The sequence below is a fragment of the Lactuca virosa genome, chromosome 6 (genome assembly GCF_052849685.1).
Source record: "Lactuca virosa cultivar CGN04683 chromosome 6, Lactuca_virosa_CGN04683_v6, whole genome shotgun sequence".
Lineage (NCBI taxonomy): Eukaryota > Viridiplantae > Streptophyta > Magnoliopsida > Asterales > Asteraceae > Lactuca > Lactuca virosa.
In genome coordinates, this window is record NC_136431.1 from 46,591,336 (window position 1) to 46,614,986 (window position 23,651).

A 23,651-nucleotide genomic window follows, 5' to 3' on the forward strand; every position below is an offset into this window, starting at 1 on the left:
TCTGAGGAACAAAGAGGTACCCCTGGTTCAGGTCCAGTGGCAACATCGGAGAGGGTCCGAGCTGACTTGGGAGTCAGAGACGGAGATGCGGGAGCAGCATCCAGAGTTGTTTGCAGAGTGAGACTTCGAGGGCGAAGTCTGATTCTAGTGGGGGAGAATTGTAACATCTGGATTTCCAGGTATCATAATTTAAATATTTGTTTTTGAAATGAGAAGAGGGACTCGACGAGTTGACGCCTAAACTCGTCGAGTAGGATCGCAACTGATGACTCGGATTAATGAGTGGACTCGACGAGTCGGAGAGTCGACTCGACGAGTCCGCGCTATTGACAGAAACCCTAAATCTTTGGGACTGAGCCCTATTTAAAGGCACTTATGGCCTTCAATTGTGACTACCTTTCCAGATGAGAGAACCCTAGCGAGTTTGAGTGTGTAGAGTGAGAGGAAGAGCTATCTTGAGATTTTTGGTGTGATTTTACAAACGAGGAGAAGAGTTCCAGCAAGAAGGACCAGAGGAGGTTGTTGTTCTGAGTTAGTCAAGCAAGGAGCTTCATTTTGAGGTACCAAATCGAACCCCTCTTCTTCCCTATTGTGTAGATTCCATTTTTGGGGTTAGGGCTTGAATCACTTCATTTTTGGGGTCTTGAATGCATCAAATACCTCTCCCTAGTTGTGTTATAGATCTGGACCTTTCTAGGTCCAAAGATCCAGAAAGTATGAAGCTTTAGTCGAGTAATCATAGGGTTTTGAAGCTAGGAAGCATTAATGGGGTTTCCATGGTATATAATGCAAGATACACCATGCATGGACACTAAGTTCAGACCTTTACGTGATTTTTGGGTGTTAGAAGGCCAAATCTATAAGTTAGAGAAACAAATCTGACCTCGGAAGGTCAAATGAGTATTGCCATGGAGGAAACTCGCCGAGTCCATAAGGGGACTCGACGAGTCGGATCGGGTTGCCCCGCGATTCGTGATCAGTGGTAACCCGTCGAGTGAAAGGTTAGCTCGACGAGTCGAGTGAGGCCTTATGAGGATTCATAGGACACGCGGACTCACCGAGTCACCCGAGTGCACTCGACGAGTCTGGTCAAAGTTGGACCGTTGACTGGAGTTGACTTTCGTTGACTTTTAGGGTTTGGTCAACAAGTGGGCATTTGGACCATTGGAGGGGTAAAATGGTCTTTTCCCCTTCTGTGAGATTATAGGAAGGGATTAGTCTAGACTTGAGAATCGTTGTTAATTGGAGGTAAATTACTTTATGTGATTAGGCGGAGGATAAAGCAGTATTTCGAGTTCGAGACTTTCCGAGATTACTCGAGGTGAGTCTTCTCACTATACATTACCTAGAGTGGTATCCATGTGCAGACTGGAGGGTCTTATGTGTTATGTGTTTACTTGAGATTATGTGTATTGTGATTTATGTATGCTATGTGATAATTAGACCGGACCGAAGGGTCCAATGATTTAGACCGGACCAGAGGGTCCAACGAGCTAGACCGGACCAGAGGGTCCAACGAGCTACGGGACTGGAGGGTCCCGCTGAGACACATTGACCAGGGGGTCTTATCGAGTTATAGCCTCGAGTGGTTTATGTGTTGTATGTGGTATTTTGGGGAACTCACTAAGTATTTATGCTTACCGTGTTATGTGATATGTGTTTCAGGTACTAGCGAGGATCGCGGGAAGGCGCCGGCATGATTTGTACACACTGACAGAGGATTATGTTTTTGAGATTCTGGGATATGTTTTATTGTGATGACATTTGATACACATGAGATTTTGAGAATATTATATGAGTTTTATTGTGTTTGAAAAATGAAAAATTGTTTTAAAATTTACGTCGTTACACTATTATTCAATTGTTGTGATACTCTACATGACGTCCTCCGCCCCTGAACGGTTCCGCCGTTTCGGTTTGGGAGTGTGACAGTATCAACTCATGATTATGAGTATCATATACTCATCAAATGTTCACATTCCAAGAATTTCATTGTATTCGTCACAATTTCTCACATAACCATCTAAAACCCATCTTTATTCTTTGATTCTACCATCATGGATGAATTTGAGCATTCCAATTGGTTTTATTGCTATCAAATATCATCTAGGTCATAGAATACAATCTCATTTCATCATAAATTGCAACATCACCAATTTGGGTTTCTAAGGTTCATGAGGGTTTTCACCCAAATCCTCAAATCCATCAATGGGATGATTGGATTGAGATTGGGATCATTAAAACAACTTAAGGGAGGTTGGAAACCAAAACCCTAATCCATGAATCAAACTAATTTCGACATTGGAGCTTCCCCCAAACCTTGAATTCGAAATATAGAGTTAGAGGATGAGAAATTATACCTCTCAAGCTTGATGTTGCGTCATATCTTCAATTCCTAGCTTGATTCCTCAATAACTACTCTAAATCTTCCTCCGTGTCATATAAATCGCCATTTCCTTGTTCCTTTCACTCAATCTCGTTTCTCCTCTCTTCAAATGAAGAGAACCCCATCTAACTAGTGACTACTTTCGACAATTGGCAGAAATGACCCCTAACCTTCCTTGTTTTCATATTTAACACCATTTGATCAATAAATAAAAGGAAACTTACATCTTTCACACTTTGACCCCAAAATAATTCATTTTATCTGATTAGTCAAATGACTATGTTAACACTAGTCACAGAGTTCTCTATTTGTCGAAACTAGTCCGTCGACTTTACAACTTTTGTCAAATTTAGCATTACTTCAATTATTTTAACATTTATATAAAGGGTTGACATACTAGCTCCTCCTCCATCCATTATATAAATTTAGTGGTCCTTTCCACTAACTGAGTCAACCCTTTGGTCAATTAACTTCGCAAATTTGATACTTTTACCCTTTTAACTTTAAAATGTTACTATTTTCACTTATAACTTTCCAAACTTCATATCAACTAATGATATGATTATCCCTTGATGATTTAACTATATAAATCATTTTTCATTTATTTAATTTATTAATTCAAGAACCCGGTCTTAAATTTTAGGATGTTACAGCGCAACATACACATACGTACGCTCGACGTACGTGCCCATTAAGCACTTTTCCATTAATTGCTTAATACTTGCAACCAACAGCCCAAACTTCATATCCAAGTCTTATCAAACGTCTTAAGCCATAAAATCTTGAACTTGGGGCCTTTGCATGGCTCATAAGGACCCAGACCCCACTTTTAGCATTCTACATTCACCATAAAGACCTAAACTCATGCATGGCTGATCCAAAGCCATCAATATGCTAACTTTATGGACTTAGGACCTCATAAATATCCAAAGAAGCAATTTCTAATTGTTGTAGTGGAAGGAATCCACTAGACCTCATTATATGACCAAAATGGGGCCAAAATTTCAAAAAGACTAGATCTAAGGAAACAAGGAGAAAGTTTGAAGCTTTATACCTCAGAAGCGGGAAATGATGTGAGAATTCTAGATCTACAAGTTCCCTTTGATTAAAGCTCCTTCCTCCAAGATCCTCTTCTTCAACTTTCACAAACACACACTAAAACACACACTCAATAGGGTCAAAACTCTTCAAGGAAGGTTGGGGTTTCGAAATGGCACCCTAAGGGCAATGGTGGATGAGAAATGAGAGAATAGAGGGGGGGGGGGTCATAATGTTGTTTAAATAGGGTCTAAACCTTAAAATTTAGGGTTTGTCCCCTGCATGCGTACGCCCAACGTACAAGGAGTACGCCCAGCGTACTCCAACTAGGGTAAACGACCTTTTTACCCTCTTATAACTTGGCCCCAAAGCCAAGGCCCAATTCAACAATCCAAAAGGCCCAAACATGGCCCAAAACATCCCAAGGTCAACCCTGATCAAACTTCTGGTCAAAATCAAAGTCAACAGCCCATGTTGACCAAACATGCCGTGTTGCCCCTAGGACACGCCGTGTTCCTCCCATCACCCAAATAATCAGGAAATCCCTAGCCAACACCCCGTGTTGGCTTGCAAAAATGCCATGTTTGCTCGAGATTCAATATCTTAACTAATAAGCACTTAATCCTTAAAGACATGTCCTCAAAACATAGATCTGACATCCTTGAGTTGGATTATCATGTAAAGTTGCCAAGTTTACGTCCATATATGACTGAATGAAGTTCTTAAGCTAAAAAGGGACTTAATAGGGGACTTGAAGCATGCATGACACCATTCCTCACATAAAGCTTGCACCTTTATGCTCAAGGATACCAAAACAAACCCAGATCCGAAAGAACAAGCCCTTAAACAACTCAACTCGTCCAAAGACCCAAAAAGGAGACCAAAATCATAATAAACTAGTCATGAAGAGATCTAATCATACACAAGCCAAGAGGCAAACTTGATACCTCAAAAAGACTGCAAGAAGTGGAGAGATTCTGGATCTATGATCTTCCTTCCAAGCTAAGCACCTTCAATCTTCAAAGCTTCCTTTGGATGAGCAAAATAATCACAAGAATCCATCTAAGGCTCAAGAACACCACCAAGAAAGCTTTAGGGACAAATTAGGGTTTAAGTGGCAATGGAGGCTGGTAAGGATACCAACCCTTGGGGATTAAGGAGATTATATAGGGTGCAATTAGGGTTTCCTTCCCTAGCTGCCAACACGCCATGTTTAGATACTGACACGCCGTGTTGGTCTTAATGAGACCTGTGCTTTTCCTCAACTAGACACGTCGTGTTGGTTCCTCCAACACGCCATGTTCCAATCCCCAAAATGGGATTCATTCCGTACAATTGCTCCTCAAGATTCCGGGTGTTACACATAATTAATTCGTATGAGACATTACGACACAAATAGACAAATTTTTAACCATTTTACATGAAGACATAAATTTACACAAGTTTATATACGCATTGCCTAATACCAATTGAAGCTAGGAAAACATGCATTTAATTCGTGTATATACATGTTTATATGTGTATGTATGTATCACATGTCCCATGTCTACAATTGTTTATACGTGTCGCGTGTCAACGAATTTAATTTGTGTCTTATGTTTTTACAAGTAAATTCTTGTTTGATACATGTAAGACATGAAACATGAATTTAGAATTCATGTCAACATGAATAAACATGAATTTTTAAAACCCGTACACAGAAAACTGATGTCGTGTTTGTGTAACTGCCAGATCTAATGTCTATTATACTGTTTCACTAGCATATTTCTACGTCTTCATTCCATCCTATTAGAGATTAGGTGCGGAACCAAGGAGGTTCCAATGGTAGCCGGTACCTATTTAAATTTTTCGACATAAGATAAATTTTTTGGAAAATTTTTCGACATATTGTTAATTTTCCGTGCTACCCTAAAAAATCATGTGTATTACATCTTGGACTTTTTCATGGTTCCACCACTATTTGAGATTATATCATACTTTTATACTATTTCACTACTTTAATCTACATCTTTTCCTCGTATTTGAGATCATGACTTCCGTAGAAGACTAAAAGAACCGTTTCAAACCTACAAACCTAATTTCACAATATCCTTCCAAAATCCTTTCTTTCTCTCTCTCTCTCTCTCTCATTAGCAAACTTTGCATTCGAAAGCGACAAATGGAAAACCTACGGTCCTAGCTTATCCTTCCTTGGTCCAAACTAATCCTAATACTTGGATACATCGTTGTCATTAAATTACAAAATTACATTACAATATGTTAATATTATACTCTAAATATCAGGATTAACAAGTGACAGTTTTTTTACAAAACTACAACAATTTGTTAATATTACAAAATCACAACAATTTATTAATTTGTATTTATACGGTGATATACAGTATCGAGTATTGTCCGGTCATTAAACCGGCAAAATCAGGTAACAGCCGTTACCTTTTTCCAGCAAACCCTTGGGCCCCATATAAAACCAACCACCGCTGTCATCAGCTACCGTCCCACTATCCCCCATTTTACTAACGTGGCGGAATATCCGCCGTTGATTTTCATGTTCCCCTAGATCCTAATCATTCATCATTCCAACCTTCTAACCATAGTTACAGAATTTCCCCTTTTAGTTTCTCTAATCTCACACTTTGGCCCCTTTCACACTCCCTCTTTCAGCCAAACCAGCCGCTCATGCAACCACCGCAAAGTCCCACATCTATTAATTCCACACAGACAATTATGAGCAAAACATCACGGGATTAAAGTGGCTGTGGATCACGATTGATCTATGGATGAAGTCAACGGCGTGGTGCCTCCGTACGCCGCCGGTGTCGGTGTCGGTGTCGGATTCGGAGGCAATTTTCGGAAAGTATCGAGGGAGGAGGATTGGAGGTTTCACGCGACGGAGTTCGCGAAGGGAGTGGCGGAATTGAGTGTTGAATTTGGGAAAGGATGTAGGGATGTAGTGAGGCAGAGTATATTGAGAGATGATTCGTTCGTTGTGAGACATTTCGGAGGTCCGTGCAAGGCCGCTTGTACGAAATTGAAGTTTTTAAACGAGTATCTGCCTGAAGATCGCGATCCGATGCACTCGTGGAGTGTGGTTTCCGTCGTTTTCGCCGTCGTTATTGCAGGTAATATCGGTTTTGTTTTGTAAGCGATTTTGCGTGGGTTTTTCCGGAAATTGAAGGGAAAGCTATAGTATATTCGATTATCTTATCCGGTCTTCGTATTTGTGATTTTATTTCTCTCATTTCTGGTAGAATTCATCAATTGTAAATGAAATCGATCTGGATATTGAACTTTTTTGTAGGGATGATTAATAATTGACTTTTTCCTCTAGTGGTTTCTTTGTCTTTTCTATTTGGGTTAGGAAAAAGAGGCAATCCAGAACAATCACCTAATTTGTTTCTGTATATTCATTTATAACAGAATAAACACAATTTTTCTTGTTATTCATTGATCACTTTAATCGAGCATCAGAATCCTTAGTATGGCAAATTACCGTATGGTTAACGCAGCTTGAATGATCAACAGCTTCTACATATACATACTGTTGATGAGATGAATTTTCTTTAGTTATTTTCTAGCTTAATCTGCTTTTGCACTAACTGCGTTATGAAAGATCATCTTCCTCTTCATATACTTGACCTTGATTTTAATGTCACATTTGAACATGATAACTTCAAGTTTTTAAATTGCTTGAAAGGTTGAGGAATTTCAATAACTGATGGGATGATAAACTGATGAAGTCATGAAGCTATGCCATTTCTAATCGTTCAAAACTGATTACTTCAAATTACAAATGAAAAAAGAATGATATCACACATCTGACTGACAACAATCAACTTCATGCAGTTCTAATTGCAACCTCTGAAAGTGATACAACCACCCAACTTATACAAAAATTACACATATACCCTCCAAATGCAACCCGTATACTATTACCAGATGGGCGACACTTGGCTTACCATGAACAAGGCGTTTCATTTGACTCCGCTCGATTTACCCTCATTGCACCACATTCTTTCCTCTCATCAAGACTTGCAGGTAAAAACATGATACAAAAAGATAACTTTGTGGAATTAGAATTCATTACATTTTCAATCTTTTCTTTTTCTTTTATCTAAACAGGAATACCTGGAATCAAGGGTTCACTACTACAAGAATTTGGTGTTCGATTGATAACATATGATCTTCCTGGATTTGGGGAAAGTGATCCTCACCCACAAAGGAACCTTGAATCATCAGCAATGGACATGTTATATCTATCATATGCTGTTCATATAACAGACAAGTTTTGGTTAGTTGGATACTCATGTGGAAGCATACATACATGGGCTGCACTCAAGTACATTCCCGATAGAATTGCAGGTATTTCACCATTTTTTAAATCAAATACTTTTTTTTTTTTTAATCTGATTATCTTGAACTCAAAATACAGGTGCTTTCATGGTAGCACCTTTGGTGAATCCATATGAAGCAAGCATGAATAAGGTTGAGACACGTAGGACATGGGACAAGTGGACAACAAAAAGGAAATTTATGTACTTTTTAGCACGGAAGTTTCCGGTAGTTCTTCCGTATTTCTACAAACGCAGCTTTTTGTCAGGAAATCTTGATCGAATAGATAAGTGGCTCTCAATGTCACTTGGAACAAGGGTAATTAGTAATCAATCTTATTATATAACCTTGATCAATAGATAAAAAAATTCTAATTGTGCTGAGTTGGCACTTTTCAGGACAAGGGTATTATAGAAGAAGTGAAATATCAAGAATTTTGGAAGCGGGATTTAGGGGAGTCAGTTAGACAAGGTAATGTAAAGCCATTTGTAGAGGAAGCAGTGTTGCAAGTATCAAATTGGGGTTTTAGCATAAGTGATCTCAATGTTCAGAAAAAACACCAAGGGAAAGGCGTATTTTTTTGGCTTAAATCTTTATATAAACGACCACAACAAGAGTTGACCGGTTTCCTTGGCCCAATACATATCTGGCAGGTCAGTACACACCAAACTGTACTGTTCTGCTCTGTTCTGTTCTGTTATGTTCTGATCTGTTTTGTTTACAGGGGATGGAAGATAGGGTGGTGCCACCATCAATGAGTGAGTATGTGCATCGGATTCTACCAGGAGCAATGGTGCATAAGCTTCTTTATGAGGGTCATTTTACCTATTTTTATTTTTGTGAAGAATGTCATAGACAGATGTTGACCACAGTATTCGGGAACCCTCAAGGTCCGTTGACTGTTGAAGTTGATTTGATTCCTCCTGTGAAGGATAAGGATGATACTGAGGAAGAAAATGAAGAGATGGAAGAAGAGGTTGAAGTTAGTTATTCAGATGTTACTTTTATTTAGTTCTATGATTAATGTGCAAATTTTAGATGCATACACAAGAAGAGGTGATTTCATATAGCTGGTGAAATGAAAATAACACTTTGTAGGCTGGACAGAGATTAGCAAAATCCACGAGCCAAGCAAGATAATTTGATGGATATACAAAATAAAGGATAGATTTGTTATTCCAGGTCGTTTTTATTTTGATCTTAAATTTTTAATCATATTATCCCAAACTCCAAATAGTGTGTTAACTGTTTATGAAAATATATACTTTTTTGGGGAAAAAGATTCGGGTCAACCAGACAATGTATCCAATGGCTCAAATGTATTTATAATGTGTACAATCTCCTAATCGTTTTGCCATAACATATTAGATTATTCCCTAATTTAATGTATAGTTTTTGTAATCACATTTTAATAAATTAATTATTTATAAGAATTTTTAAAAAACCAATAAAATGTATGTGGTCCAACTTGGTATAGAGGTGAGCTCGATTCCTGAACCGGAACTGAATTTATGGATATGGAGGAACCGAGGACCGAACCAAAGTACATCTTCGGTTCCCAATCACTCCAGTTCCGGTTCGGCTAGGTTCAAAGAGAATTTTGCTCATTCCTGGTTGCATGGTCGTTTCAAATATATTTTGGGCCCATGACGAGATAGGAAAAAAGACTCTTAAAATAAATAAATTTCGTTATTTTTTTTTATAATAACTTAATATTTGAAAGGAAATTATTTATACTAGCTTCTAAATGTAACATTTTCGATTACAAAAATGCATATATTTAAAAAAAGATATACTTCTAGCTTTTTTTGATGCAAAATTCATAATGATATTCTCAGGTTGATCTTTTCTAACATATCATTAACAATGTCCATAAAAATTTTGGGCACCTTTAAAAGATAGGCACGCCTATCACCCACCATTTGGGACGGGTCTCCCTAGTTGTTAGGGTACGAAACCTTACCAAACTGAAACAATTTGACAATGGTGCAATGTTGGGGGGTTAAATTCGTGACTTCACATTACAAATGTTACATGTAAGTTGTGAAACTCATGCATCTAAAGCATGGATTCAATGAATCTGTAAAAAAGAAAATCTCCCTACACTATTATTATTATTTGTAGTTTTTGTCATGATCATTTGCCATGTGTATAACGGCTATCATCAAGTGAGTAAATTACATCATTTAAATTGCAACGTACTTTTATAAAAAGTATATGACTTTTGACTAAATGTTAATCATACATAAATTTATTAATTTCAAGTACTAAGTATTTACTATTTACAAAGGAGAAAAAAGTAGAGTTAGGTTTAAAAACTTCAATAAAAAAACGGAAAATGTGTGATTTCGGGGGTTATGAACACACAAGCTCATAAACCCCTCTCAATCCGCCATCTGTTGACCAAAAACGAGCACCAAGCTCGCCACTCGCCACCTCTCTTCCGATTTCTACGTGAATGTCGGTATTCGTATCCCACTCTGCAATAACTTCTCCTCGCACTCTCTGTTCTTCTTCGAGGACCTTCAGTTTCGTTCGCTTTCTCTCTATCCAGTTCGTTCATCGTTCTCGCTTTATCGTCGCTTCTAACATCTCGGATTTCCACTCAATCATGCCGCGTAATCAGGTATTTCGTCAATAACACCTCTGTTTACTTAACTTTTAGATAGTAATTGGTTTTGTTTTATTCGGGGGTGGGCAAGGGTTTATGAGAAAATTTATTGGGCTTTAATCGATTAATCAGATATGAGAAGTGTGTTTCGTATTGTTTTTACTCGATGATCGGGCTGTTGTCTGTACAGTGTGATGTAAATTGACTCCATCGCTACTACTAATTGGCTAAGTTTGATTACGTCCAGAAAAGAGGTGGTCGACCAGACCAAAGTTGGATTCAGAAGCCAAGCAATAGCAAAACGGATGGGAGGTCTGATGCTGCAGAAGTTAAGTCTGCAGCTTCTACTGAAGCTATCACCAATGGAATTAATAGGCTTGCTATTGCTGAAAACAGTGCACGATCCTCTGTTCCTGTTCCACAGTTTGGGAGTATCACAGTGGATGATGTAGCAGTAGCACCTCCTCATGGTCAAAGCAATGGACAGTCGTCCCATGTTTCAGTTGGATGTTCTCCAGTAATAAATGCCAACTCTTTACATGGTAAAAAATATGTCTACCAACCAAAGTCTTATGGGACAGTTTCTGGTGATGCTGCAAAAGAAACTACCAGACAGGAAACTGCAGCTCAAACTGCTGCTTTGAGCCGTTTGTTTAAAAAAGATTTGTTGGAAAATTTTAATGTAGATAACTCGACTTACTCCACTGCCAAAATCAGAGCAACATTCTATCCCAAATTTGAAAATGAGAAGTCTGATCAAGAGGTAAAGAAATTCCCTTGTTCATTTCATTGTAGTTATGATGTTTGGGGGTCTATAAACATTACATCTTTGTATTTCTTTGATTCCAGGTTAGGATAAGGATGATTGAAATGGTCTCAAAAGGCCTAGCTACAGTGGAGGTATGCTGTCCCTGTAATCTCTGATGTTCCTTTAGCATACTTTTATGGTTGATAATGCTCATTGGTATCTTCTGATTGACTTCCATGGTGTTATTAGGTTTCACTAAAACACTCTGGATCTCTTTTTATGTATGCTGGCCATGAGGGTGGAGCGTATGCAAAGAACAGCTTTGGGAATGTGTATGTTGAGACCCCCTTTCTTTCTTTCTTTCTTTCTTTCTTTCTACTAAATGCATCTTCAATCCAGTTATCGAACTCTTTGCTTAAATTGGTCATTTCGGTTTTCTCTTATTAAACTTTTTGTATGTCATGTAGTTATACTGCAGTTGGAGTTTTTGTTCTTGGAAGAATATTTCGCAAGGCATGGGGGACAGAAGCCAGCAAAAAGCAAGCAGAATTCAATGAATTCCTTGAGGTAATTATGATGTTAACATTCTGATGATAATCATTGATATAATAGATACGAAAGTTGTTTGTTTAGTTTCTTCTTGAATATGAGGTAAGTTAAAGATAACTCTTTGTTATTCCTTCATATCCCTAATGTCTTCCCATTATACCCTTAGCAAGAACACATGAGCATATCAATGGAGTTGGTGACTGCTGTTCTAGGAGACCATGGACAACGACCTCGTGAAGATTATGTTGTTGTGACAGCTGTCACTGAATTGGGCAATGGGAAGCCAAAGTTCTACTCCACTCCAGAGATTATTGCATTTTGCAGAAAATGGCGTTTACCTACAAATCATATTTGGTTGTTTTCCACAAGGTAATCTTCTCAAATACGCCCTCCATTTCATATTAATAAAAATCAAAGGGAATAATAACTGAAACATGTTTATTTGTTTCTTCAAGGCACTCTGTAACATCATTTTTTGCTTCTTACGATGCTCTATGCGAGGAAGGCACAGCTACATCTGTATGTAAAGCTCTTGATGAGGTGGCAGATATCTCTGTGCCAGGTGTGCAACTAAGAAAAGAGCATGGATAGATAGATGGAAACACTAATGTATCTAGACAATAAGTATGACTATGTACAATATAGAATCCTAAAACATATACAAACAATGTTGAATGATTACAGGATCAATAGACCACATAAAGGTGCAGGGTGAGATTTTGGAGGGTCTTGTTGCACGTATTGTAAGCCATGAGAGCACCAAACAAATGGAGCTGGTTTTACAAGATTACCCTTCACCAATAGAGGAAGGTTTGCTACCCTTTTCACCTAATTTCATGTATATATTTTGTTTTCCATACATTATCATTTATTTTTCTTTTGCTTATGTGGCAGTTGATCAAGATTTGGGACCAGGTCTACGGGAAATATGTGCTGAAAATAGATCTGATGAGAAACAAGTAATCTTTAATCTTTTAATCTCTTTTTAATACTTTATAGAGACTTTTAATAATCTTGATATACAATGCAGCAAATAAAGGCACTTCTTGAAAATGTTGGGAAATCTTTTTGTCCAAATTATGTGGATTGGTTTGGATTTGAAGCTGCTGATATACCTCCAAGAAATGCTGATAAATCAGTTGTTTCCAAATTTCTACAAACAAATCCTTCTGATCATACTACCTTTAAATTAAAGGTAATCCAAACTCTTTTATCAAATTTCAGTATAAATAATACACAAACAGTATTTTAATTACATGATATATATATTTTTTTATTTTTCAGGAAATGGTCAGATTGATGAAAGAAAAACGTTTTCCTGCTGCTTTCAAGTGTTACTATAATTTCCACAAAATTAATTCAATATCTAGTGATAATCTTCATTATAAAATGGTGATCCATGTGCATAGTGATTCAACCTTCAGGAGATACCAAAAAGAGATGAGATTCAAGCCAGATTTATGGCCACTATATCGAGGTTTTTTTGTTGAAATTAATCTGTTCAAGGCAAGTAAAGAGAAATGCGCAGAGATTTCCAAAAATACCCCCGACATTGGAAAATATTACAAAGATGGCGATGAAACATCTACAAAAAACAGTTTAGCAGATGAAGATGCAAATCTAATGATCAAGCTGAAATTTCTTACATATAAGGTGTTATATATATATATATATATATATATATATATATATATATATATATTATCCCCTAGTCATGTGGTCGAAATTACTTTTATACCCTTCTGACATAATTCTGTCATGACACAGCTGCGAACTTTCTTGATTCGCAACGGGTTGTCGATTCTTTTCAAAGAAGGTCCAGCTGCCTATAAAACCTACTACCTCAGGTAACCTTCACACACAAGGGCATTTATGTCATTTTGATATCATTTTGTCATAATCAGACCAAATTGCATGATGTAGGCAAATGAAGATATGGAACACTTCACCAGGAAAGCAGAGACAACTCAGTAAGATGTTGGATGAATGGTAATGAAGGAAGAAGGATTTAGTATTATTTTTTTATAAGAAAAGAATTTATAAATTATATAAAATTTTCAGGGCAGTGTACATAAGAAGGAAACACGGGAACAAACAGCTTTCATCATCAATCTACTTGAGTGAAGCTGAGCCTTTTCTTGAACAATATGCAAAAAGAAGTCCAGAAAATCAAGCTTTGATAGGGTGTGCTGGAGATTTAGTAAGAAGTGAAGATTTTTTGGCCATTGTTGATGGAGGTAGAGATGAAGAAGAAGAAGGTGATTTGGAGAGTGAGAAGGTTCTAGAAGCTTCTAGTCCAAAACCAGATGCTGTACATAAAAAGGAAGGTCTTATAATATTCTTTCCTGGAATACCTGGTTGTGCTAAATCTGCACTCTGTAAGGAAATCTTAAGTGGCTCAGAAGGTCTTGAAGATGATCGACCTATTCATAGTCTCATGGGTGACCTTATAAAAGGTATAATAGTATTATTATAATATTATAATGAAATATTTATATAAAAATCTCAATAGGGAAATATTGGCAAAGAGTTGCGGATGAGAGACGAAAGAAACCATATTCTATTGTCCTTGCTGACAAAAATGCCCCTAATGAAGAAGTATGGAGGCAGGTAACTTTTTCTCTTCTTTTCTTCATCTTTCCAAGATTTACAAATAAGCCCTTGGAGTTATACTTGGTTGTCATTTTTTTCCAGATTGAGGACATGTGTCGTACCACTAAAGCATCTGCTATACCAATTGTTCCAGATTCTGAAGGTTCTTATTTATATATTTATTATTTGTTTTATAAATGGAAAAAAAAATTAATTGATTGTTACTTAAATTTTTTGTAGGAAGTGAATCAAATCCATTTTCTCTAGATGCATTAGCAGTTTTCATATATCGTGTAGTCAACCGAGTCAATCACCCTGTAAGTTTCTTCTCTTAATTTTTTTTTTTATATCTTTGGTGTCTAAATTCTTGATTTTTATGGTTTTATGTTTTTAATTTAAAGGGAAATCTCGATAAATCGTCTCCAAATGTTGGATACGTGTTGCTAATGTTCTATCACCTATATGATGGAAAGGTATAACAACATTAACACCTCAAAAAGCCCTATGATGCTTTATTTTCTCACAAAAAAGCAAAACCATTAGTTTTTAATAATATTATTTTTCACATATTCCAGAATCGTAGAGAATTTGAAAGTGAACTTATAGAGCGTTTTGGATCCCTTGTAAAGATGCCTCTATTGAAATCTGAAAGGTAATGTAAATACTAAATATGTAATGCCACTAATTTTCTAATGTTTAGGTGACTTATATATTTTTATTTTTATTTTTTTGGCTTGTAAAGGGGCCCACTACCTGATTCAGTGAAGACAATATTGGAAGAGGGAATTAATCTATACAGGCTGCATACTAATAGGCACGGGAGGTTGGTTCTTTTTTCTCTCAAATACTTTAATTCTTAATTGGTGTAACTTTATTATTATTATTTTTTTTGTTTTTTAATTTGTAGATTAGAGTCCACTAAAGGGACATACATAAGGGAGTGGGTTACATGGGAAAAGCAACTTCGTGAGGTTTTATTTCAAAATGCTGAGTATTTGACATCTATTCAGGTAACATTTTTTTTTTTATTATTAAAAGACCAAATTACCCTCATTATTTTTGTTTACTTCAAAATAAATAAAAACAAGTTCTATTTTACAGGTTCCATTTGAATTTGCTGTTAATCATGTGAAAGAAGAGCTGAAAAAAATCACAAAAGGAGAATACGAAACACCATCAACCGAAAAAAGGAAATTTGGAACCATAGTTTTTGCTGCCATTGATGTTCCTGTTGCAGACGTTCATAATCTCCTTTCAAATGTGAGTCAATACAACAAGGGTTAAACACAAAACTTTAAAAAATGGAGGGGGGTGAAACTGACATTTTAGGAAGTTCAAAGCTAAATGGGTCAAAGTGATATTTTACAAAGTATAGGGGTGGAAAGTGTCATTTTATAAATTAGAGGGGTGGAAAATGCCATTTTAAAAAGTGTAGGGGTGGAAAAACTCATTTCTGAAAGTTGAGGGTCCGATGTTGCTTTTTGATATATAGTATAATTGTGTTAACTTATTTATTATGAACAACAGATGGCTGAGAAGGAGCCAAAAGTGAAAGCATTTTTGGAGAAGAACATGGAAGAGAAGCTAAAGAAGGCACACATAACCCTGGCCCACAAAAGAAGCCACGGTGTAACCGTGGTTGCAAACTATGGTCAATTTGTGAACCAAAAGGTCCCTGTGGATGTGAATGCGGTTTTCTTTTCAGATAAATTAGCAGCATTGGAAGTCAACCCTGGGTCAATTGATGGTCAAAAGATTAACTGTAAAAACGAGTGGCCTCATTTGACTTTATGGACAGCTGAAGGCATTCAGCCCAAAGAAGCCAATAATTTGCCTCAGTTGTTTTTGGAGGGAAAAGCTACTCGTGTTGAGATCAACCCACCTTTTAGTATCATTGGGGTTTTGCAATTCCATTGATTTGAGGTTTTTCTTCAAATTCACAATTTTGTTAGGTGGTTTGAGAGATGAAAGTTGAGTTGTTTAGGGTTTATGTAGATGGTTTTTACCATAATAGATTATACAAATAGACACGTGATCGAATAATGTAATGTAACGCTAGTGACTAGTTTATTTTATCAAGGTTTTAATGATTTAGTTTTCCATCACCAATTATCAATTATCAAATATAACTATTTATCAGGCACTTTTAACAAGTCGTGTTTGTATATGGCAAACTTATAGAAATGGTCATTGTGTAAAATCATATGTTGTCTATTGGTCTATATGTTTGACCAAACTTACAGAAATGGTTCTTGCAAGTTTATCTAATGTTCCATATATGTGAGAAAATTACTGAAATGGTCCCATGTTAATTGTCTTATGGTACTTATGTTTGAGAAAATTGTAGATATGGCCTCTGTATAAAAATTATGTTTTATCTAATTGTCACCATGTTTGAGAAAATTACGGAAATGGTCTTTGCAAAATTATTTATTGGTCATTATGTTGTTTGAAAAAATTACAGTAATGGTCCCCGTGTAAAAATTATGTAATGGTCCTTATATATGATAAAAGTACAGAAATGGCCCCTATGTAACAGTAAAATTACAGAAATAGTTCATGTCTAATAAAAAAAATTACATAAATGATCTCTATCTAAGACAAAATTACAGTAATGGTCCTGATGTAATTATGAGATTACATAAATTGTCCTTGTGTAAGAGAACGTTACATAAATGGCGTCGAAAATATAAGATTAATAAACTCGTCGCAACAGGTCGAATTTCATCAAACAAATTTACTTCCCATGTTTTTTTATATATTGGAAAATTAAGGACAACATTACATTGATCAATGTATAAGGAATATAGGTCTATGATTAGGGCTGTGTTTTAGTGATAAAAACTTGATTTGTAAAACTGAAAATGTAGCTAACAAGGAAACAAGTTGAACTACTCAAAACTTATATAAAAGTGTATATTAGATTGTTGCAAGCTATTAAATCGTTCTATTAAAACATAGATCATTACCTCAAAACTTATATACCCTACCATAACTTTCTAACTTCCAGGGTCTTCGAAATCGTCTCTCATTGTACACTATCATACATATTTTCCAATTCGATAAACACCATATGGAAGGAAATCCCCGTTTTTCTCTTTTTCCCCATAAGATGTCTAGCATTTGTCAACCTATCTCGCATGAAGTTGAATTAATTTATTACATTTTATGTAATTGTTCATTTTAAACCAAACATATTTTAGTTAGGTGCTTAATCCAAATCCAAATCAAATCCGTCGGTTTTTTCATATCTAGTTACAAAGAACATACGTCGCGCTATAAATTTTCTACATAATTTTGTCTTGGAAAGCTACAACAATGTCGTTTTGTAAATTGCACTATGAGATATCGATTTAAATAGATTTCCAAGCCTCTTCTATTCTTTTTGACCTAAAGAGGAACAATAACCATTACACCATCTAAAACCATCTTTCGGGAATTATAAGTCATTAAAATCCATGGAACATGAGATACTTTTTTCTTACATAGAAAATTTTACACCATTCGGGTCAATTCGTGGAGCTCCAGGTTCTAACCCACTCGGTTATGGTGGCTACATTCCTGTTCATGTCATCAACTGAATCACTTTTCATTGCCACAACAATCTCCTCTTTGTAACTATCTTTAGCTTCCTCCAACAAAACTTGAAAGATTTCACATTCAATGTTGTTTGTAAGCTTTGCACCACTATAACCCCTACATAATCCCCCCCACAAATTCATCATATGATATGTGTAACAATCAAAAACTATAATAAAAAAGAATTGAAGAAAGAGGAGCAAAACACACCTTTTGGTCAAACGATCGTAAAGAATGGAGTTTTCCGTTTGGAGCACCACCACACGGTCAAACCACCGTTCAGGAAAGAAGTCACAACCATGGTGGTCAACGATGTTCCCTCCATCTTCCATTATTTCCTCAAGTTCATCACAAACCTGCAGACAGTTTAATTATCAGGTATACATAACCTAAACCTTCAATCTCTGAACCAATTACTCTTTGCAGATTCATTCACAGAAACGGATGATTTTTACCCAATCAATCGTGATACAACTTTGATAACAACTCCTTAAAATCTCTTACTAGCACGATTACAATCGCAATTTTATCAAATCGTGAAAGCAAATCATTAGTAGCAAACGGAATTAGCTCTTGTGTGTGAAATTGGGAAATAGGTCGTTACTTAAGATAGAGAATAAAGGTATTACGAGATCTTCATTGACGATGTAGCATTCGAGTTGATCGTCCCAACCATCGTGCAACTTCTTATCCCTAACAAGGTCGCCGATGTTGATATGGCGTAGATTAGTTGCCTCGGCCAGCGCCGCCGACGTCGTAGTCTTCCCTGTCCCCGGTGTACCGGTGACTAGTATGTTTGGCTTACTCCTCATCGCCGCCGGCTGTCTTTTAAGTTTTAAGGTTTAACACAATTTCAGAGACGATGTTTGTGGGCGGCGTGGCGTTCTTCTTTTTGGTTTTGCTAGTGAAAGAACAAAAAACTTTCACTTAGACCCCTCGTTTATGGGTAATGTTCAAATAACTCCTCGTATGCTAGTATGCTAGGCCGTTCACTATTTGGATAAAACCGAATTGCCCAATTGGACTATTTGGATTGGACTATTTGGTTCGGATATTCGGACTTTTGGATTAGATTTCACCAAAACCGAATTATTATTTTGGATTTCGGATTGGTTTTGGTTTATAAAATAAGAACCGAATAGTCCAAACAAACCGAATAATAATTTATTATATATTTATTTTTAATATATCTATAATTATTTATTAATTTTATAATTTTTTTTAAACTTCAAAAGGCTTCACCTAATAAAAAAAATTAATATGCATTTTCTCTAAAAACTTTTTTATCAATTAAATATTAAATTATGATATATCTTCTTAGTAGTTGTTTATAAATTTTAAATTACAACTAAATAATTTGTTTTTGTTTCTTCTGTAAAAATTGGATCATATTATAATTATATATCGTGTTAAAATGTTATGCTTTTTGAAAACCGAATTATAAAAACCGATCCAACCGAATTGTAATTGGATTGGATTTGAATTTAATTTGGACAATTCGGATTCATATTTTGAAAACTGAAATCAATACGGATTTACTTAATTGGATCGGATCAAACCGATCCATCCAAACGAACACCCCTATTGTACGTGCCATCTTCGATCCAAACGAACACCCCTATTGTATGCGCCATCTTCGGGTAGATGAACACCAGGAGATCCACATTTCTTTTTGGAATAGATAAAAAAAGTTTGACATTCCATTTTGATTGCAATCTCAAATTGAGGTGTCAAATGATTACTAAGATATACATAAATAGATTGACGTGGTTACTTTTAAAAAAAAAAAAAAAAAAAACTATCCTGGTTTATTAAAAAAGGGTAATATACATTATTATGGTGACAACATTTGTAGCTGTGTAATTGGATTTAACACATTAGCTTTTTAAAATTCAGAAAATAAACAAAAATATCTGCAAATCAACGAACCCAAACCCGACCCATATCAATAATCACCCAGTCCCCTTTTCCAACCTATACTTGTATAAGCCCTCAAGGCAAAGTGGAAGTGGTGGTAATTTTTGTTGTAAGTAACCATTTTGATTTATTCTCAAACTTGAATCACAAATTCTACACTCAAAGCCAATATAAAAAGAGAAAATACATATAATAATAATAATAATAATAATATTCCTTTTTCAAAAACTTGTAATCTTCTTCTATTGAATGTTTACATTTCTCCTATATATTATCGTTATCATTATCATTATCATCAAACAGATGAGAATGATCTTTCTCATCTGTACTTTGATTAACATCATCCACCCTTTCACCACCACCACCAGCGCTGCCATCTGTAAAATTCCCATTGGTTTCAGTACCATTAACCTCCTCCGACTGCATACTATCCATCATCCCAGACAAAGCCAACCGTGGGTCCCACTCAAGGACATCATCAATAATATTAGAAACCCGCCTCTGATACCTGTTGAAATAAATAAATAAATAAAGTGTATTTGGAGAAATCAAAATCGATAAAAGACGGATGAGTAGAATAAATAAAACCTAGCCCTAGCAGCCTCATCGGGTGCATGATGCCTCAAAAGCAGGATGGCTAAAACAGCAACAATTGCAAAGAAGAATCTTGCTGTAAGTTTTGGCTTTTCTTCTTCATCTTTTTTGGGCCAAAAACGGAAAAGTTCACGCAGTGTTGCTTCCTCAGCCAAGATGTTTGGGAATATCCAGATTCTCCTCCCCAGTAAAATCCATGATGCACCAAATATCAACCCCCGAACTACATTCAATTCAATTCATGAAAATATTACATTTACTTGTTTGTTCTAGGCATTAAAAGTAAAAGTTTCTAAAAAAGATATAATAATAATAACAAGAAGAAGAATAAAGAATAGGCTTACCCAAAAGAAGGCAAAGTATAAGGAGGAGTACCCCAGCACAAGAGTAGAGTATAAGCAGCTTTGCCTGGTGGGGATACACAGGGAATAAGCAGATTGCAAGAGTCAAAACAGGCCAACTTAAAGACAAAAGTGTTTGCCATAAAGGTCGTTTGTTTACAAACGTCCATGCAAAAAACGCATCATTATCAGAGAACTCCTGATCCTGTAGTCAACAAAAGTCAAACCAAATCAAAATTTTGAACCAAAATAAGCATGTGATATAATTAAGAACAACAGCAACTTACGGGATATATCTCTAGATGAGCTGGCCATGTTGAGAGTTTTCTCTTTCCAGGGCGTACTGTTTTGACAACACGATCACAACGGACTAAAAGATTCTTGCTGAGAAGGACATTCACAATATCTTCTACTTCTAGATGCCTATCTGATTCTAAGATGTCTTTCAGCTCTGGATGATTTCTCAAAAAGGTAACAAAATCTTTTCCCCTAAAGTACTCAACACGGGTTTCCTGTAACACCGCCCACCGAGAAACCAAGTCTTTATGATCTCTCACTTTCTCAGCAAATAATTGGAAAACATCTTTCTTGTTCGCTTGTTTCTGGATTCATCAAACATATCTCATCAGTTTCTATACTATTATATTACTCCATAAACCACTTTGGTTGAGACTTTAGTGTTCGATCAAATATAAGAATTTGAAAGAGAAATGATACCATGTTCTCCTTAGAAAAAGCTAGAAAAAGATTCCAAATTGATTTCTATCTCTACCAAGTTTATGGATATTGATGGGATGGGATCATCAAGTCTAAAGACCAATGCAACTGGAAGGAATGTCTTCCTTCTGCATCATCCTTTTACCTCAATTGTTATGAGAAAGCATTTTCTGATGCAATATTATGTTGAGAAAAACTGGATCATCCAAGTTTCTCATCTTTAACAACAATTGACTTCACAGTAGCTATGATGGTACTATGATGCAATCAACAACTCATAAGTTAAATCCCAAAGGAAGTGACATGTCAAAAGAAATCGTTGGGGATTTGGTTCATATGCAATAGAAAGTAATTAAACCCCTGAGCAAAACATCCGTTTTAAGTCCCCATAGTTCCACATAAGAAGCATTTTTTTTTAACAATCTGACACGAAATTCTTCGCAAAACGAAAGAATTTTAATGTAGCAATTACGAGGAATTACACCTGAAGAGCTACACATACTATACAAAGTTGAAAAACATGATCGCAACGTAATGCGTCTCATCACAAACACATAATGCTGAAGAACCAGCATAGAGTTTTCTCACACAGATCCATCGAAAGCGGATAAACAGAAATGACAAAAGGACGATGTGAATCGATTATAGCGTGGGTGTAGGATCGGAAAAAAGAAAAAAGGAGGGGTAAGTTACCCTAGGAGGAGTATCGGTGGCTGGATCTCGGCTGGCAGCGGAGGATCGCCGGGCCCTCTTCTTCTCGGCTCCGGCTTTCTTCATTTTCCGTTTTGCTTGACCTAATTTTTCAGTTTTGGTTCCGTAAATGAACCGAAGAGCGAGAAGGAGTAGTCTGCTCTGCAAGGTGTTTTACACGCTGTAACAACGCGTACCAAGCATGAATTATTTGTGAATAATGTGACCTTCATTTTCATTTTTATTTTTATTTTCCTCCAACAAAGTTAAATTAATATGTATATAAATTACAAAAAGTATAAAGTGTAGAATTATAAATTATAAATATAATTAGTAATATTTTATTTCATGTGTTTTGTTTTGTATTGAAAACCATTTTATTATATAAACTAAAAGATTAACTCTTTCAAAGGGTATGAGGAATCGTTTTAAATGTATGCTTTTTTATTATTTGATCATCTGTTGGTTATTGATTATTTTTGGATAGTCAATTTATGCTATTTGAAAGGCTTTTGATTATCTACTATGGCTTAAATGATTTTGTTTTTTTTTATGTCGACATGTATGATTTAAAAGATTTTGTTTTTATGTCGACTAGTATGGTTTAAGAGATTTTTTTTTAAAATTTTTTTATTTTATGTCGGTCTTTTGGAATAAGGGATTTTCTTACACTAATTTGAGAAATGTCTTCCATTTTAATAAAGTGTAATTTGTGTTCACATCTATTCAATGTTTTAAAAATCAGTTTTTTAGTTGAACTGGTATGGTGACTGGTTTCTAGTTCAACCAATTTAACTGGTTCGACCGTCGGTTCAACTGATTCTATAATTTTCATATTTCACTACACACACATAGACACCCACGAGTTTAAATATGAAACATACATATAAATACAAGTTGTAGATCAATTCATTTTTTTTAACCGGCAAATCTAAACTACTCATAAACTAAGACCTAATTTCACTTATGTCCATAACGAGACTTGAACCTTCAACCTCAAAGAGGAAGAGCAATATCAGATACATTAAAAAAACACATAACTATAAGTTTTACATCAATCCACATACATAAAAAATAAAATAAAGTATAATACGGAAATAAAATATAGTTTTAAATAAATACTAACACATTAAAAAACTTAATAATAACTAGATTGGTAACCCCCGCTTCGCGGGGGGCAGAGGGACCAGATGTGTTCCTATGATATCGGTTGTAACCTTTGTTCAAGATATTTCGTATCTATTAAAGAATCTGTTAATAGAGCATATAATTATATTAGAGAATAATGATCAAAAGATATCATTCATTAGAATTAGTGGTAACAGATAAATATATTAGGCGATAAGGATCAAAAGATATCATTCATTAGTTGATATTCGATTACAAAAGTGTCAATTCATTAAGGGATGACTACTGGACATTTGATTACAAAAGAGTTGGTGTGGTATGCTTCGTCATGGGGTTTGGTGGTCGTGAATGATTTTCTTGCAGATGTCTGTTGCTGCACTCATGTTCTCTTATAACAGGAGGATCAAACAATAGACATAGTTATGAAAGTAG

The 23,651-nt window shown here is 35.8% G+C and overlaps 4 protein-coding genes across 4 annotated transcripts; 2 read left to right on the forward strand and 2 right to left on the reverse strand.

Moving 5' to 3' along the window:
* The first annotated feature begins 6,042 nt into the window (after positions 1-6,042).
* LOC145120023 (uncharacterized) lies at positions 6,043-8,934 on the forward strand. The gene is made up of 6 exons (XM_079055809.1): positions 6,043-6,543; positions 7,268-7,459; positions 7,544-7,783; positions 7,854-8,071; positions 8,152-8,406; positions 8,478-8,934. Exons 1-6 carry the CDS (start codon positions 6,198-6,200, stop codon positions 8,763-8,765), a joined length of 1,539 nt encoding a protein of 512 aa, XP_078911935.1. The 5' UTR covers positions 6,043-6,197; the 3' UTR covers positions 8,766-8,934.
* A 1,181-nt stretch (positions 8,935-10,115) lies between these two features.
* RNL (RNAligase) lies at positions 10,116-16,362 on the forward strand. The gene is made up of 23 exons (XM_079055473.1): positions 10,116-10,379; positions 10,612-11,127; positions 11,214-11,264; positions 11,362-11,444; positions 11,580-11,679; positions 11,828-12,030; positions 12,117-12,223; positions 12,346-12,471; positions 12,556-12,620; positions 12,692-12,856; positions 12,946-13,314; positions 13,429-13,508; positions 13,585-13,650; positions 13,723-14,117; positions 14,174-14,271; positions 14,356-14,416; positions 14,494-14,570; positions 14,655-14,726; positions 14,829-14,905; positions 14,996-15,076; positions 15,161-15,263; positions 15,355-15,513; positions 15,781-16,362. Exons 1-23 carry the CDS (start codon positions 10,212-10,214, stop codon positions 16,168-16,170), a joined length of 3,612 nt encoding a protein of 1,203 aa, XP_078911599.1. The 5' UTR covers positions 10,116-10,211; the 3' UTR covers positions 16,171-16,362.
* Positions 16,363-17,577: 1,215 nt separating this feature from the next.
* On the reverse strand, positions 17,578-18,721 carry AAK6 (P-loop containing nucleoside triphosphate hydrolases superfamily protein). The gene is made up of 3 exons (XM_079055382.1): positions 18,462-18,721; positions 18,043-18,188; positions 17,578-17,949 (listed from the first exon to the last, which is right to left on the reverse strand). The coding sequence occupies exons 1-3, from the start codon at positions 18,642-18,644 to the stop codon at positions 17,763-17,765; spliced, it is 516 nt and encodes a 171-aa protein (XP_078911508.1). The 5' UTR covers positions 18,645-18,721; the 3' UTR covers positions 17,578-17,762.
* Positions 18,722-19,918: 1,197 nt separating this feature from the next.
* Positions 19,919-22,286, reverse strand: LOC145119677 (translocation protein SEC62-like). Its single transcript, XM_079055381.1, has 5 exons — positions 22,095-22,286; positions 20,972-21,286; positions 20,688-20,889; positions 20,338-20,566; positions 19,919-20,257 (listed from the first exon to the last, which is right to left on the reverse strand). The coding sequence occupies exons 1-5, from the start codon at positions 22,176-22,178 to the stop codon at positions 20,014-20,016; spliced, it is 1,074 nt and encodes a 357-aa protein (XP_078911507.1). The 5' UTR covers positions 22,179-22,286; the 3' UTR covers positions 19,919-20,013.
* Positions 22,287-23,651: the final 1,365 nt, after the last annotated feature.

Coding starts and splice junctions, on each gene's coding strand:
- LOC145120023 (XM_079055809.1), top strand. CDS start 6,198: ATGGATGAAGTCAACGGCGTGGTGCCTCCGTACGCCGCCGGTGTCGGT. Junction 7,784..7,853: donor CATTCCCGATAGAATTGCAG/GTATTTCACCAT, acceptor CTCAAAATACAG/GTGCTTTCATGGTAGCACCT. Junction 8,407..8,477: donor GCCCAATACATATCTGGCAG/GTCAGTACACAC, acceptor TTTTGTTTACAG/GGGATGGAAGATAGGGTGGT.
- LOC145119677 (XM_079055381.1), bottom strand. CDS start 22,178: ATGAAGAAAGCCGGAGCCGAGAAGAAGAGGGCCCGGCGATCCTCCGCT. Junction 21,287..22,094: donor CCACCGATACTCCTCCTAGG/GTAACTTACCCC, acceptor TGATGAATCCAG/AAACAAGCGAACAAGAAAGA. Junction 20,258..20,337: donor GATGAGGCTGCTAGGGCTAG/GTTTTATTTATT, acceptor TTATTTCAACAG/GTATCAGAGGCGGGTTTCTA.
- AAK6 (XM_079055382.1), bottom strand. CDS start 18,644: ATGAGGAGTAAGCCAAACATACTAGTCACCGGTACACCGGGGACAGGG. Junction 18,189..18,461: donor ACATCGTCAATGAAGATCTC/GTAATACCTTTA, acceptor AACTGTCTGCAG/GTTTGTGATGAACTTGAGGA. Junction 17,950..18,042: donor TACGATCGTTTGACCAAAAG/GTGTGTTTTGCT, acceptor GGGATTATGTAG/GGGTTATAGTGGTGCAAAGC.
- RNL (XM_079055473.1), top strand. CDS start 10,212: ATGTCGGTATTCGTATCCCACTCTGCAATAACTTCTCCTCGCACTCTC. Junction 11,128..11,213: donor ATGAGAAGTCTGATCAAGAG/GTAAAGAAATTC, acceptor CTTTGATTCCAG/GTTAGGATAAGGATGATTGA. Junction 11,265..11,361: donor AAGGCCTAGCTACAGTGGAG/GTATGCTGTCCC, acceptor TGGTGTTATTAG/GTTTCACTAAAACACTCTGG.